Source organism: Myotis brandtii, unplaced genomic scaffold (genome assembly GCF_000412655.1).
Source record: "Myotis brandtii unplaced genomic scaffold, ASM41265v1 scaffold345, whole genome shotgun sequence".
NCBI classification, from domain to species: domain Eukaryota; kingdom Metazoa; phylum Chordata; class Mammalia; order Chiroptera; family Vespertilionidae; genus Myotis; species Myotis brandtii.
In genome coordinates this window covers 2,718,862-2,733,873 of record NW_005363283.1, presented here as the reverse complement: position 1 = coordinate 2,733,873, position 15,012 = coordinate 2,718,862, and the positions used below count along the sequence as shown (strand labels likewise).

General features: G+C 39.0%; 1 protein-coding gene across 4 annotated transcripts in view; it reads right to left on the bottom strand.

Annotated features, from left to right (window-relative positions):
- Nucleotides 1-15,012, bottom strand: part of AFF2 (AF4/FMR2 family, member 2) — a 598,244-nt gene that overhangs the window by 1,168 nt on the left and 582,064 nt on the right. For all 4 annotated transcript variants that reach the window (XM_014544018.1, XM_014544019.1, XM_005871569.2 and 1 more), the window contains 4 exons: nt 13,473-13,544; nt 13,050-13,143; nt 10,580-10,632; nt 3,741-3,931 (listed from right to left, as the gene is read on the bottom strand). In XM_014544018.1, coding sequence (XP_014399504.1) covers nt 3,741-3,931; nt 10,580-10,632; nt 13,050-13,143; nt 13,473-13,544 — 410 coding nt within the window. The remainder of the gene's footprint in view (nt 1-3,740; nt 3,932-10,579; nt 10,633-13,049; nt 13,144-13,472; nt 13,545-15,012) is intronic.

The window sequence follows — 15,012 nt, the reverse complement described above, 5'->3', positions numbered from 1 at the left end:
TTTATTATAAATTTATATTTAGAAAGGGATCCTTATACACAAAATGGTAGAGAGCCATGGTCTATATGACAGCAAGCTGTTTGTCATTGTATGTGGTATTGAATGGAAAATATTATCTTTTCATTTTTGTCAAAATAAACTGAGTTTACTGAATTTTCTTGGCATGATGTAGACATAGCCAGTGAACCTGGACAGCAATTGTAGCCATCAGCTTCTAAGACCAAATAAACGTGCAGGAGGCATCTCATTTTGTAAGGGTTATTGCTTCAGGGAAGGAAAATGACCTTCAAGTATGTGTTACATAACAACTCTCCCTACCCCCAGGACACTGATAGTAAGAATTCCCAGCTGATTTTCCTCCAGTTGACTGGGAGAAAGGGAAACACTGGTAGAGGTAGAGTGATGGATGGTAATGCTAACCAATGTAAACAGAGTATTAGAATTTCTGCTTTGGGGTGCAGGTGGGGGTAGGGGTTGTGGGAAAGACTATACTATGTCTGGAAACTAGCTAGGTGTCCCCTTTCCACGTCTAAATTGATTTGTCTCACACTGCGTTGATCTTGGTTAGGAGAGGGCTCTCTGCATCCCCTTTGTTAGCTTCCCACAGGAAAGCAGCTTCAGCCATGAGGAAATCACACCTGTGCTGGTTAGGGGTGAGGTATTTGGGGGGAGGCTGGAGACTACTGTAAAGTGGTCAGGATGCTCTCTTGCCTTCTTGAAAAACAATTCCCATGCATAGGTCGTATGTGCTTGATTTTCCAGCAGATGGTATTTCACTAAACAGCGAATTTATTCCTCATGTTATGTGTAGCATGTGGGCTCCTTTTCTAGGTATCAACTTCATTGATTATGTGATATTTTTTAACCCACACTATACAATAAAAGTAATTTCTGCTGATAAAGGAGTAAATTATTATTAGCATCTAAAATATTTTATTATGTAATACAATATTAAAGGACATGTTAAAGGGCCTAGTCATTGTTGAATGAATGTGAGCAGCATGTGAACCTGGATTTCCCATGGGTATTCTTAACTAGATATCCAGGTCATCATTTTAATAACTGCTTCTAGCAAGCAGCTGGGGAGGAGGTAGGGTACAGGGCTTCTAGACCAAAGGCCAGAGAGTAGAATCAGCCCCATTGATCAATTTTAGCATTAGAATCTTCTGAAATAAGTCATCTGCAGCTGCATGGGTGGGTAGGCATGGGACAGAAATAGAGACTTTCCACTGAGAGAGCCAACCTCACCAATTACACAATTGGGTAGAAAAAGATGAAAGTACACAGTTGTCTCTAGTGGGATGCAGAGTACCAATCCAAAGAAAAGTGCCTCAGTTTCCCTATCTCTGTGTGGACAAGACAGATGTGGGAAGAATCCCCAGCTGTAAGCAGTTTAGAAATGACAAGTGTGTGAAATTCAAGGCTACAAAGAGAAGATTCCAAACAGGTATTCTCCCCAGCCCACTAAACAATGGTGTGGTGATTGTGGGGGTGGGGGGAGTGTATATTGAAGAGGGCACAGAGGGGATAAATGGTGATAGAACAAATAAAAATAAAGAAATTACCCTAATGTATTTTTAAAATGGATGTAATTATGAAGGAAATCCATAAATATTGAACTGTCCTCCAGTTACTTATACAAAATAAGAAAGTGTTGGAGGCAGATAGACTAGCCAAGTTTTAAGATGCTTGTGCCTTTGCTTGCAATTCTAGAACCCTTGGCTAGGCCTGGTTGTCTGGACCAGTTGGCTTTGGGTTTTCACCTAGAATAGTAAACATGTTAAGAATTATTCACTACTCAAGTAACTAAAGGCAGGAGCTCACAAAGGTCTCTGAGGACCCATTATTAATATTGATCTCTAGATGGGCAGTCTAGTCTATCAGTTAAGAGTTCAGACTCTGGAATTGAACAGTAGATTCAATTCATGTTCCCAACATTAAGAACTGTGATATCATGGGTAAGTCTCTTAACCTCAGAGTCTCAGTTTCTTAATCTATGACATGGGGATAAAAGGGTCAACAAATTATAAAGCAAATAGTGCAGTTACTAGCATTTAGAAATTGCTACACAAACACATGTAACCAATATTTGTAAATAGTACCAGAAGTTAATGTATATAGCTGAATTGAGGGTTAAAGTCGCAAATTATGGAATATACTTTGATAGCTACAGAATCTTTGAATTATATAGATATATAATAATATAGAGTAAGAAAAGATGATTAATATTTGTAGGATTTCTAACTTGAATCTGATATTTTATGCTAGTTGTTTTACACATTATTTCATTCAAAACATCTGTATCATCTTCTGGGTATTTTCATCATCATCATCATCTTATTATTATTCCCTTTATAGAAATGGAATCTGGGAAGTAGCTCACAGATTTAAATAACTTGCCTGAGGTACCCTAGCCAGTGCATGACCAGGCATGCATAAATGATCAGGCTTCAAAATCTGCAACCTTCCTACTCTACTAGAACTGTTTGTGCACATATTCAGCAATAGCAGTGAAGATGCAGCATGGAGGAGGGCTGGGTAGGCTGAACCTCATTTCATAATCAGACACTGGAGAGTACAGCCCCAGAGATTAGAGCAGCAGCTTTTCAGACAGAAGAAATGCAGACCAGAACCCTAGGGCCAGAGTAGAAATGAAAGGATAGCTACCTGAGCTCTGAGGACTCTGGGGCTTGGGAGAAAAATTGGCTAGGAAGTCCAGTAAGTCCTTTGGAGTCAAACTCAAGATAACTTCCATCTGAATCTAGCTGAATACAGGAAAACGCTATCACTCACTGCACTGCTGGAGACCTAGTAGCACCCAAGTACACTCCATGAAGCTTGCACCACATCATACATGAGCAGCAGCTATTGGACCATGCAGGATACTAATGCCTCCTTATTCCTGACCAGACAGTTCTACTACTCCAAATTGCTAGTCACCTCTTTGCAGTCTGATTCCAAAAAGCCCACATCTATCCCCATCTTGACTGGTGTTGGGCTGTCTATGGTTCCTGAGCCAAAATCAGCAAAGTCAAATGAATGGCCAGGGCAAAAGTGCTGTTTATTTTTACTTTCCACATTCACTAACATAGTGAGGCTTCATTGTGAACCGATGTGACAGCTAGGTCATAGATGGCAGCATGAATCACCAAAGTTCACTTACTCACCTTCTGGTATAGTAGGATCTTCCTTGCATTTGTTTTGTAGAAAACTCATGTGTTACCATGAACAGAACCTTTAGCTATAAGTGTGTTAAAAATACTAGCTGAACTTTGGCCCTTGCTTCTAAATTCAAGCTACATTATCATGTACTCACTGGAGCTACTGGTTATAATGAAGGTAGAAAGCCTCAGGTCAACCTTACCTCCCCCTCAGTCCCCCAGAAAGATTAAAGTTGATAACAAAAGCCAACAGGATCATAATAAATAGGAAAATCATTCTATTTTTTTTGCCTGATTCTCTGTGTTGATCCTTACCATTGAGTGAAAATCTGAAATAGTCATTTGCCAACACATCACAGTTCAGATTAGTTTAAGCTTTAAAAGATACTTAAATCCAAGACTTTTTCACTTTCTAAAAAATATTGGTCACTGTGTCAGCACAGAGGTAACCCACTCTTCTTTATCTAAGCCCTGAAAATCAGAGACCGAAAGATAAGGCCACCAGGAAAATTCAAGCCCTTCAAAGCACAGTTGATTTCACCATGGTCTGTGAATAATAGGTAGAGCAGATGAGCATACCTTTATTCTCTCTTGTCAGTTTGTCGGCCATGTCCCAGTGTTCATAGCCCCGTAACACATTGCTAGTGATGTTGACATGGCTGGCAGCCATATGGTGAATGCGCTGGGGTATGATGACTGGGCCATTGTTATAATTCCCCATTGCATCGATGGGAGAGACATTGTTGAGACACATTGGAGATGGAGTGTTCCTGGGGAATGGGAATAGACAGGTTTTGTTAGTCTAGTTGAGAAGAGTGACAACGGGGTCTAGACCTCCCTTATCACACAGGAACCTTCTCAGAACACCATTTGCCATAGTGAGGTTTAGCATGGTGAACATATATGAAGCCCAAGTAGAGTGGAACTTGTTTTCACATTCCACTGACTCTTATCAAATGACATCCTATAGTTTTTGCCAACACAGTAAGTTTCTCCAGATGCTCTAACATAGAAAAAGCTCATTATCTCCCCATTCCTTCCTCATCTGACCAACCCACACAGGGCTACAGTGCCAGGCTGTAGCATGAGCCCTTCTCCTTTTCTAATGTTAAATAGTGAAGTCACACTGCCTTTAACAACTATTGATGACTCCATGTGCATTGCTACATTCATTTTTAAATATAGAAAGAGCTGGTAAATATTTCTCTGGCATTAATTCTACCCAAAAACGTATTTCTTACTTTGAATATATATAACTGGTGTGATGTTTTAGAGAAAGAAAAAGCTGAGAGCTATGATGATTTCTCTACCTGCTGCCACAATGGCTATTGGCATTTAGAAAACAATATTGGTCTATTATCAAAGTGTTTTGTGGAAACCACAATGACTGGTTGTTACAAATGCAGTCACTACAATGAGAAATTTTAAAAAGTCTGCCAAGGAGCAGTATTAGGGAAGCTGAAAAAAGTAAGGTTCTGAACATCTCTTTAGGATTTTTTAAGACCACTACAAGGATGGCTGTTAATTGCTGCCTATTCACCTGTATGCTGGTTTATAAAGAGAAGTCTTTGGCATTCCTACTTTGGATATTACCAATATTTGGAGACAATTTTTATTATTTAATGTTAGCAACATGGAGTTACCTGTTGGCTGCATATAGCATGGGGGAGGGGGGCTGACATTAGATTGCCCTGCTGCAGACTTCCTTGGGATAGTCCCAAAGGCATGGGTGCCTTCCTGTGCCCATGAGCAAGGTCCATGTTCACAGCTGCGCTTCCTATACTCATTCATCCAGACTGTGAAAGACTGCCCAGTCAAATGCAGCACTTAATTTTGATTGAACATTTGAGTGGGTGAGTAAAACAAATGGGGGTAAGCTGTGATTGGGACTCCCTAAGTCTACCTATTTGAAGGAACCTCCTCCTCATTCCTCCAAACACTGCCCCCCCACACACACACCATCAAGGATCCCTGTCTCATCCCCTCTCTCCTTTACCAGCCACTGCTGTTGGCAACTCTAGATTTCCAAAGTGACTGTGTTACTCAGAGCTAACCCTGCTCATAGAACTGATATGCACCCAGAGAGGCACATATAGAAAGGATCTGGGGGGAATGGCAATCACAAGGTACCAAAATGCCAAAGTGCTGCTGACTCAATCTAGAAGTAATTCAAACTGATATACTTGCCTGAAGACTCATGCAGGCTGTACCTATAGCCACGTGAGAGCTTTGGTCCATTTCTGCAAACAGATTATATCTTCTGGTATGTTCTAATAGGGGGAAAGTGGATCCTTACCTGTTCTGCACTTGTCTGATGTAAGAGAGTGTGAAGGTTTTTCTGCTCTGTTTATAATTTATGAGATGTTTTGATACTTTTTGATATACAGATTTATTCTCAACAGAGGGGTGTGGTGGGGAGAGGTCCAAGCTAAGGGACCTAGGCACCGAATGGTCAGCTAATAACATACACAAAAAAGCAGAGAATTCTGGATTTTTTTGTCATGGCAGGTTACAAATGCTATTGTCTAGCCTTTCCCCCCAGTGTTGGTCATTAACTCTTAAATGTCAATTTAAGGCAAGAATGGAATATATCCTCGTTTGTAATTTCTAGAGAAAATTTCAAAGCTGTCAGGTGTCACAAATGGTGAAAGGGAACCATATGTCCTTGGAAAGTACTGGAATCCCAGGAGACCTGAATCCTAGCCCCAGTTCTGTTATGAATTGCTGTATTCTCCTGAGTACATCTCTTTCCTTTGTGGAGCCTTTTGTCTACTGGAAGAAAAGGTTGGATTCAATGATTTCCAATCATGTCCAGAAGTTAGAAGGGGAAACAAATCACCTCTGCTGACCTTGTACATCTTGAAAACGCCTTTTTAGTTTATAAATATGGAAGTGTTATTGAGGGGCATTCTTTGCCTTCCACTTCCTACTTCCTTTCTTTGAAGTAATGAGTAGTGGAGTTGAGCAGAGCTAGGGCATTGGTTTGCTTTCAATCATTACTGGTCTCACATGAAGTTCCATGAGCTGACTCCCTCATGAGCATGTCTGTACATCCCATTGTAATAATGAAATGAAAAATAATAATGTGCCTGAGAAATCATGACTCTGGCTAAAAGATGGCTGATACAGCACTCATCTTGGTATGACTCCAATTTCAACTTGGCTCTCCCCACTGCTTGGCATTCCTCATCCTATTTTCTTTCTGTAGGTCTGTTTGTAGATCTTGTCCCTTTCTTCATACATCCATAGCATGTACAAATGAGTATGCCCAAACAAGCACATGCTTCTCACCACTTCCACAACTAGCACCCTGGTCCAAGCCACCATCCTCTCTCAGCTACGCTTACCCCCTTGCTGTTACTTGGACTCAGTAGGCATTTCCCCACTTAAGAGGTGGTTGCAGTTCCTCTGCTTAAATGCACTTCCCTTAGGTATCTGCAGGGTTCACTCTCCCATTGTTCTCCTTTAACATCCTTATTAAAAATTGTCCTACTGCTCCTTGACCCATCCCAGAAGCCCTTTCTATCCCCTTCCTTGTTTCTATTTTCTCGCTGACATTAATCATCATCTAGCATACTGCATATTTTTTACTGTCTTTCCTCCAACAGGATGTAACTTTGACAAGGACAGGAATTTTTGTCTATTTCTAATTATCCAGTGCTATGTAGAAAAATGCCTGGTGCACATATTATGTACTTAATTAATACCAGTTAAGTAAATGAACAAATTGCCTTCCAGCTATCCCTCTATTCCTTATTTAATATTCACTACATATCAGGTGCCCTGAGGAGAGCAGATGAATACATATAGCACAAGGATAAAGAATATTTAAAGGGTCTGGCAGATATCTCATGTATAGTCAGCACCCAATGTTTGGTGAATAAAAGAGTAAATGAGCCCTAATAATCTAATAGGATAGGGGAATCCATTAATTTCTAGCAACCTATGGTAACAAATCAAGAGCTGTGGGAGTTCTAAAAGCAAGATTGCTCATGATTTCCAACTAAAAAGGGTAACGATGACAACAAAAATGGAAGCAGCCACCATTTCTTAAAGGTACTATGTAGCAAGCATGGTGCTCTGGGCTTTACTAATAGTATCTCTAAGTTTCAAGACAACTCTATATGTGAGTTTCTGCCACCACTGTTTAACAGATGATAAAATGGCATAGAGAAGTGCATCTCCTTTCTGAGGACCACACAGAGAATAAGTCAAAGAGCCAAAATTTGAAAGCAAATCTGTTTTGAATGATGCCCAAGGGGGAGGGCATTTGGTGGATTGGGTGAAAAAAGATGAAAGGATTAAGAAGTACATATCAGAATTAACAAAATAGTCACCGGGAAATAAAGTACAACATAGGAAATATAGTCAATGATATTGTAATAACTATGTATGGTGCCAAGTGGTTACTGGAAATATCGGGGTAATACTTTGTAAAGTATATGATTGTCTAACCCAGTGGTGGGCAAACTTTTTGACTCGAGGGCCACAATGGGTTCTTAAACTGGACCGGAGGGCCGGAACAAAAGCATGGATGGAGTGTTTGTGTGAACTAATATAAATTCAAAGTAAACATCATTACATAAAAGGGTACGGTCTTTTTTTTTTTTTAGTTTTATTCATTTCAAACGGGCCGTATCCGGCCCGCGGGCCGTAGTTTGCCCACGGCTGGTCTAACAACTATGCTGGACACCTGAAACTAATATAAAATAATATTGAAAATAAACTGTAATTAAAAAATTTTTAAGAAGCACATCTGTTTTTCTCAAAGTCCACTTTCCTTCCATTTCACCATGTTACTTAAAAGTCTTACCCTTCACTGTACAAAAGATTTCACTTGATAAGGCTGTCCACCTCTACCTTCACCCTTGTATCCATATTGGCTTATTTCCATTGCTCTCTCAGGCTCATAGGTATCTCACTCATGTTCACACAGGCATAGCCCTCCCAAGTTTTGTTTAATGTGGATGTTTCCTCCAGTGAGCACCAGACTCCTCAAAATCCTTTTACTGGACAATGTCTCAAGCAAGTAGACATATCCATTCTCTTCTAACCCTTTCAATGCCGCACTCACAGCCACCTGTCTACTGAAACAGCTCCTTTAAGGCCTCAAATGGCCTCCTTCTCTCACAATGCCATAACATTCCTAGCTCTCTTTTTTATTCTATGTGACTTTTGAAATTGTTGCCCAGCTCTTTAAACTGTCCACAACATGGCTTCCATGACTTTACATCAGGGGTTGGAAAATCTGACCTACTATCTGTTTCTGCATGGCCTGTGAGCTAAAAATGGTTGGAAAAGATGAATACTTGCAATCAATTTGATGTAAGGGAAACGCTAACTTTGAATCTCAATTAAGTTAATATTTTTTTTCTTAAATTCCATTCTTATCCTTAGGAGACTTGTATTATAAAAGTTGTACTTAATTGTTATTATATTTTTAATTTCATCAGTAAATTTTTTCAGAAATTTATTTTTTCTTTTATATTCTTTCTATATAATAGCCTCAGTTTTCCCACTTGGCTGGCAAATCCCAAAATAAGTACAATTTGGCTTTTTACAGAAAAACTTTGCTAACCTCTCCTCTACACCAAGATGATTTTTCTTCTTCCAACTGATTTATTGTTCTTCCTTCCCCTATAGCCCTCAAAGTCAGGGGTGCTGCTTCTGGAAGGTGCTATAAGAGGTCCTGTGTGGGGCCAGCTATCCTCATTCACTAGGGAAATTAGTCTTTTCTTGCAGATAAGAAGCCCTCCTTAACCAAAGAGGCTCGAGCTCTCTTTTTCTTGGGCTTCCAAAGAAATTTGTTCACACCTGTCACCGCCTTTTACGGGACTGTGCACTTCTGGAGTGCAGGGATCACATTGAATTCAGCTGGGTCCTCAGCCCCTCAAAAGGAAATGCACCTGAGGTGTTTGTTGAATAGACAGGATACTACCTTTGGATGATTGTTTTGAGTTCCCTAATGCATTAGCTCTGTGGCCTACCAAAAGGAGCATGATTTCTTCAGATAGGAGCTGCTTAAAAATGATTTCATGAGGTTGTTAATATGACTTCACGAGCTTAGGATATTTTTGAGTTATTTCATTTCAGATTTTATATGTATATTCTCAGTGATCCTTAATGGCTGCTTACCCAAACTTGCTCTTGATTTACTCTGTGCTCAGAGAAAATATTCAGCCTTTCAATGCTATTTTTATTTTCTGAACTTGCAGAGAAGTGTTCTTTCGTTTTTGTTTGTCAATATGAGAGTAAGACCTAATTCAACAATTTAAATGGTACTGCCTTTCAATACAGTAATTGAGTTAATGTATAGTTTTTAAAAGCTCTGTTCCCACACTCTGAAAGTCTTTATGATCTTAGAATTCAACATCCCACTGCTTTGGGAGTGTGCTTTGTATATACTTATAAAGTGGCAGAGGAGACTATTTTACTCTCAAAGAAAGTGTTTTGGTTAGAGATGCAAGACTTTTGAAATGAAGGAAATAAAAAAAATCAGCTCTTTATAAATGTTTGTATCCACAGTCACCTATTTTCCCTTCTCACTACTAACTTGGGGTGGTGAAGGTGGTATTGGCATCAGAGTATAATTTAATGCTCAAGCAAGTAAGCGCAAACACATAGCCAATTCATGTCTGAGCCAGAACTAAGACTCAAAGTATCTCTCTTGGAAAGAATAGCTCTTCAGATGGGCCAGGAAGTCATCAGGCCCAACCCTTTTATTTTAGAGATGGATAAACAAACCCTTAGAAAGGAAGGGGTTCACTTAGCTTACCTTGGAATATAAGAGCAGCATCAGGACCTGGTCAACAGATTTCCAGACACCCACCCTACTGCTGGAAGACTGAGCTGCCCCAAGCACATAGAGCTCTAAATATGGCCACTAGAGTGGATGAGTTCACTGAGCCTTAAATCAGCATTATAGTAGATGCATTTATATTTTAGGTCAGGGTATTTTAGTATTAATATAAAAATCATCATGAAGGCTCAGATAATTGACTAGCTAAGTGCCTTCACATTTTTAGCACTATTATGCATTTGATTTTATTAAACAGCACTTACCTTATATCAATAAATATTTCATTGGTTTTTCCTTACTGAGTGAATTATTGAAAAATCACTACGTTAAAGTTAACTTTTACCCTGCCTCCCTGAAATGGCTTGGTGCTTGCCATCTCATTAACAGACATTTTTAAGGCTATAATGTAGCTTAAAGATCAAATAGTTAAAGAAATTTTTAATCAGATCATGTTAAACTTTTCTGTTTTGGAATTAGCTAAAATCTGACTAGAATTTTGTGTGTACAAAAATTACCATATTCTCAAAATTGACCTTTGATTCTGAGTTGTCAATACAAAATATTTGGGGTCTATTACATCATTGATTTTCTGAAAAAGGAATTTTCATAAGATACTTACTTTCCATTGCCTACCCATGAAGATGGTATCTGAGTGACTTTTGAAGCATTTTGCTAAAAAAGAGAGAAAGAGAGGGAAATAAGGACATCTATTTGTGTTTTATTAATTCACAAACAGATGGAAGTGTGATTTAGAGTACATTAATATTGATTGCAGCATTTCAGGATGCCTCTTGTTTTGTTAGCAGAGCTAGGATATATGTGCATGTCAGCACACCACAACCAACAAACACTAGATGAAAATAGCTGGTTAGGATAATTAGTGGCCTCCAATCAGGACCATGAAAGTCACTTGATGAAAGATCTTATATACTAAAAGGCCCAGTGAAATCAGACTCAGTTCTCCAAGAAGTGGTTTAATTATCTTCATCTGAAATTTATTCTGCAAAACAAGCTCTTCAGAGTACAGGAAAGCTTTTCACTTTTAGCTCCAATTGCAAACATTTCCCCTGGGATTCAAGGTGGGATGTGATTTCTGATATACCAAGAATGTGTTAAGACCAAGCAGTGGTTTGTGTTTTTTTTCTTTGTTGTTGTTGTTGTTTTGTTCTGTGTGTGAATTGACCTGATTTGCTATCTTTACATGCAAATCCTCGTGACTGACAGTTTTCATTATTTAGCAATGTAGTTGGTCCAGGGCTGCATTGCAATGGAATGCTCAATATTCTATTTTCATCTGATAGATCTGGGCTGGGTTAAAGAATGGGTCTGCTATATTTTTGTGGCCAAACACTTGTAGAGTACAGGGAAACATGATACTCAGCATCACCACAATAGGACAATGACCTGGCTCATTATAATGACTTCACCAGGTTGGAGCCCAAGTAGCACAGGGCCAGAATATTTGTGGCATTGAGCCTGACTCAGGCCTGCCGCTCAGGCCTCATGGCCCAGGTTATGCTCCTCTTCTGCCTCTTGGGTTTATGCCCAGCCCCCTTTGCAAATGGGGTGCTAGAGAAAGAGGCAGCACTTTTAAGAGCTCAGTGAGAATGCACCATTTCTCTGGAGCTCAGAGATCCACATCTAAGTTACGTTCTGCAAACTCCAACTTTTAATCTCAAAGAAGCTCAATGCTCTGACAGAGGCGTAAGTTATTAAACATCTGTTTGGTATTTTGCAATGTCCTGAAAGCTACAGGACAGGCTGAAGAGGACAGATATTAGAACATTGGCTCTCAAAGTGTGATCATAAGATCTGCACCATCAGTATTACCTGGGAACTTGTTAAAATTCCAATTCTCAGGCCCGATCTCAGACAAAGTATCAGACACTTTGGGGGATGGTACCCAGTACTCTTGTTTTGTGAGCCCTCTAGGGGATTGGGATGCCCACTCAAGTTTAAGAACCACCTTTCTAGAACATAGGTTGAGACTGTAGACATATGATGGGATGGGCAGTTGTTGTATTTGAACCTGTCCACTTGCATAAGCACTAGCTTTATGGCATTATGGATACACCACATAACAGCTAGTGAACTTGCTCTTTTCCCCAACCCAGTCAGTGTTATCACATAGCTAGCTGTGCTCTGCCACTCACTGGGTTTGGATGATTGATGTAAGGTCATAATTTAACTCATTTCAATTTCAAACAACTGCTTTGGTGCAATTTAGCCAAATGTTCCCATGTACTTATCAGATGACAGATTAGATAGATAGATAGATAGATAGATAATAGATAGATAGATGATAGATAGATAGATAGATAGATAGATAGATATTCTCTTTTGATACCAGCCCAATAGGAGTCCTGAGCCTCCTCAATTTTACATTATGACCAGTTTTTTTGGGGGGGCGGGCAGAAGCAGCACAAGCTCCACTGATGCACATGCCAGTTATTTCTGGTAGAATGGCCAGGCTACTAATTGCAGTTTTCATCCAGGCTTATTCCAAAATTTTGGCATTGCATATTGAGGTTGATATATCTTTTTTACTTTCCTTGCAAATTAAACATCTCAGCTCCCTAGATGGTAGATTTATTTATTTATTTATTTATTTATTTATTTATTGTTTGTGTTGGTAACCAAAGTAATCAATTGTATTTTACTTCAACCACTGTACTTCAAGACTCCTCATGGCCAATGGGCACAGGGGTTGAGAAATTTCTGAATTAGCTTCTTATTTAACAAAAGACTCATCACAGTCACAGCCACAAACTGTGTCTCATGGTGGGTCCACCATGCAGGGTAGGGCAGAAGACATCATCCCCCTGACTGCAACTGGGAAGTTGCTAAGGGCCATTTGGTTAGTCCAGAGAATAATTGGGGTATTGCACTATTGTTGTACCTTCTCTCCCTGGAATAAAATAAAACATAAGCTCTCTGCTGAGTCCCAAAGGAGAGGTGGGAGGGCCATGGCCTATTGGGATAAGGGAAGTTTAGCCTTTGACAGCAACAACCTTGATAATTAATAACATACTTGCCAAGTCTTATTAATGATCACCCAACACCTATAAATTATACAAAATAAGGATTACCTTAAAATATTCCATCAGGGATCTGGAGTACTTCATAGCATGGTCCTTCTTCAGTTTAAACATCCGCAAGTAGAGAAGTGATAAACATCTGTAGCTGTAGTGATGAGGAAAAGATTATGTAATGCCATAACCAGCAAACTGTAAAAAAAAATGCTGATTCATAACCTTCTTACAGTTACTGAGAAACTTAAGTATTAAAAAACTAAAAAAGAAGGGGTAAGCATTAAAATTCCATCTTGATAAGGGTATAAATTAGGAGAGTAAATGTTTAGTCAGCGACTGAAGAAATCCATTAGTTATCCTTTAATAGTTTAATGGCAAACAAGAATAATGATCTGGGCTAAGTAGCTTAAAGTTGATCTGGAGTTTTCAAATTATTCTGCAAAATTTCTGCTATTTTCTCTTGGCCTCCATGAGACTTACCATAATACTGCCAGTTTTTTGTCCCCATCTGAAGCCAAGGGGCTTGCAAAGTTCTTCAGCCTCATTGCATACCTTTGAAGAGAAATTACAAGCTCAAGTGGAATCTATATTATCCATCAGAAAGTCCCAAAGTCATTGGTATCCTCATCTAAAATGTGTTAGCCCCACATTTGCTCTGAGTGGGAGGACTGAGTAGGGCATGTGGGCAAAAGCACATTCTTAAAAACATAAACAAATTATGGTCAAGAGTGTCACTGACATAACTTACAGAAGTTAATTCTGGAAAAGTTAGCTAAATCTGGAGAAGATGGCTAAATCTGGAGCCCATGTTCTCGGACAGAGCTATGGAATTACTGTTGGTTTGGTGTGTATACAAAAGCTGTTTCTAGAAATATCTAGCTAAACATTATTGCATTTTCAATGGGAGGTGGACAAAAATGTCAGTCTCAGTTGCGTTTATAACAGATGAAGTAAATAATATACAACTATGTGTGACATGAGCATGGGGAGACCACAATCACACAGTTAATAAGGTCCTTTCTAATCGCTCAAGTTTGGAATATATTTCTATAGACAATAATCTTGTTTTTTGTTTTTCAAATGAAGGTCAATTTCACAGCATTTGATGGCCTAAATATCCTTAATTTATGGTGCTTGTATATTTTGTTTTTCCATTCTCTTTAATTGTTACTTTACACACTGGGTTGATCAAAGGTTGAGTAATTCCTATTTTTCTTTTTTTGAGCACATTTCATTCTGGGCATTTAGATTCTTGGAAATAAATTAATTGCATAAAATCAATGTCTGAGTTTTAATGCGATTTCATAGGTGCTGATGGTGGAAAAAGTAGCCGAGTTTAATGCTGCAGAAGGAAGTTGAAAGTGTGCAGGCAGCCTGGACTAGTTCTCATTTATAAGAAGGAAATGGTGATCCAGCAGATATTCTGTGCTTTCATCGTGAACTCCTCATTTTCAGCAGCCTCTCTAGAAAAGCAGTACCTGTGGGCTTGCCCCCCAATACTCTGTACCCCCTCAGCATACTCTATGCTCTACTTATTGCTCCAATTCTGTTTAGTGAACATGTTTCAACAAAAGGACCTGTGCATTTGATGTGGATCCCTCCTATTGCTGCAATATTAAACAAAAAGATTTTTATTATGTAATAAATCTGTCTTTTATTGTTGGATCACTGAAATATCAAGTTCTTGTGATGTCCCACTTGTTTTCACAAATACATTTCCACTGCAGATTTCCAAGTTCAGAGAAACTATAATTACTTGAATGAAGAAAATGGGGATCTCTCTGTACCCAGCATACTGTTGGGGCTAGAGTAATAAAAATCTCTTCAACAAAATATTACAGTACTAAAAACTATGTTCATATTACAGTCACCCTTTAATTGCAACCACTTTTGAAGTGACTTGATAATGCAGCTTCAATTGGTTAAATAGATCAGAAGACTTAGTTGCTTTAGCCTATTTTATTGCCAACTGAAATGTCTCTAGAAAAAAATTATACACACACACACATACTACATTAAA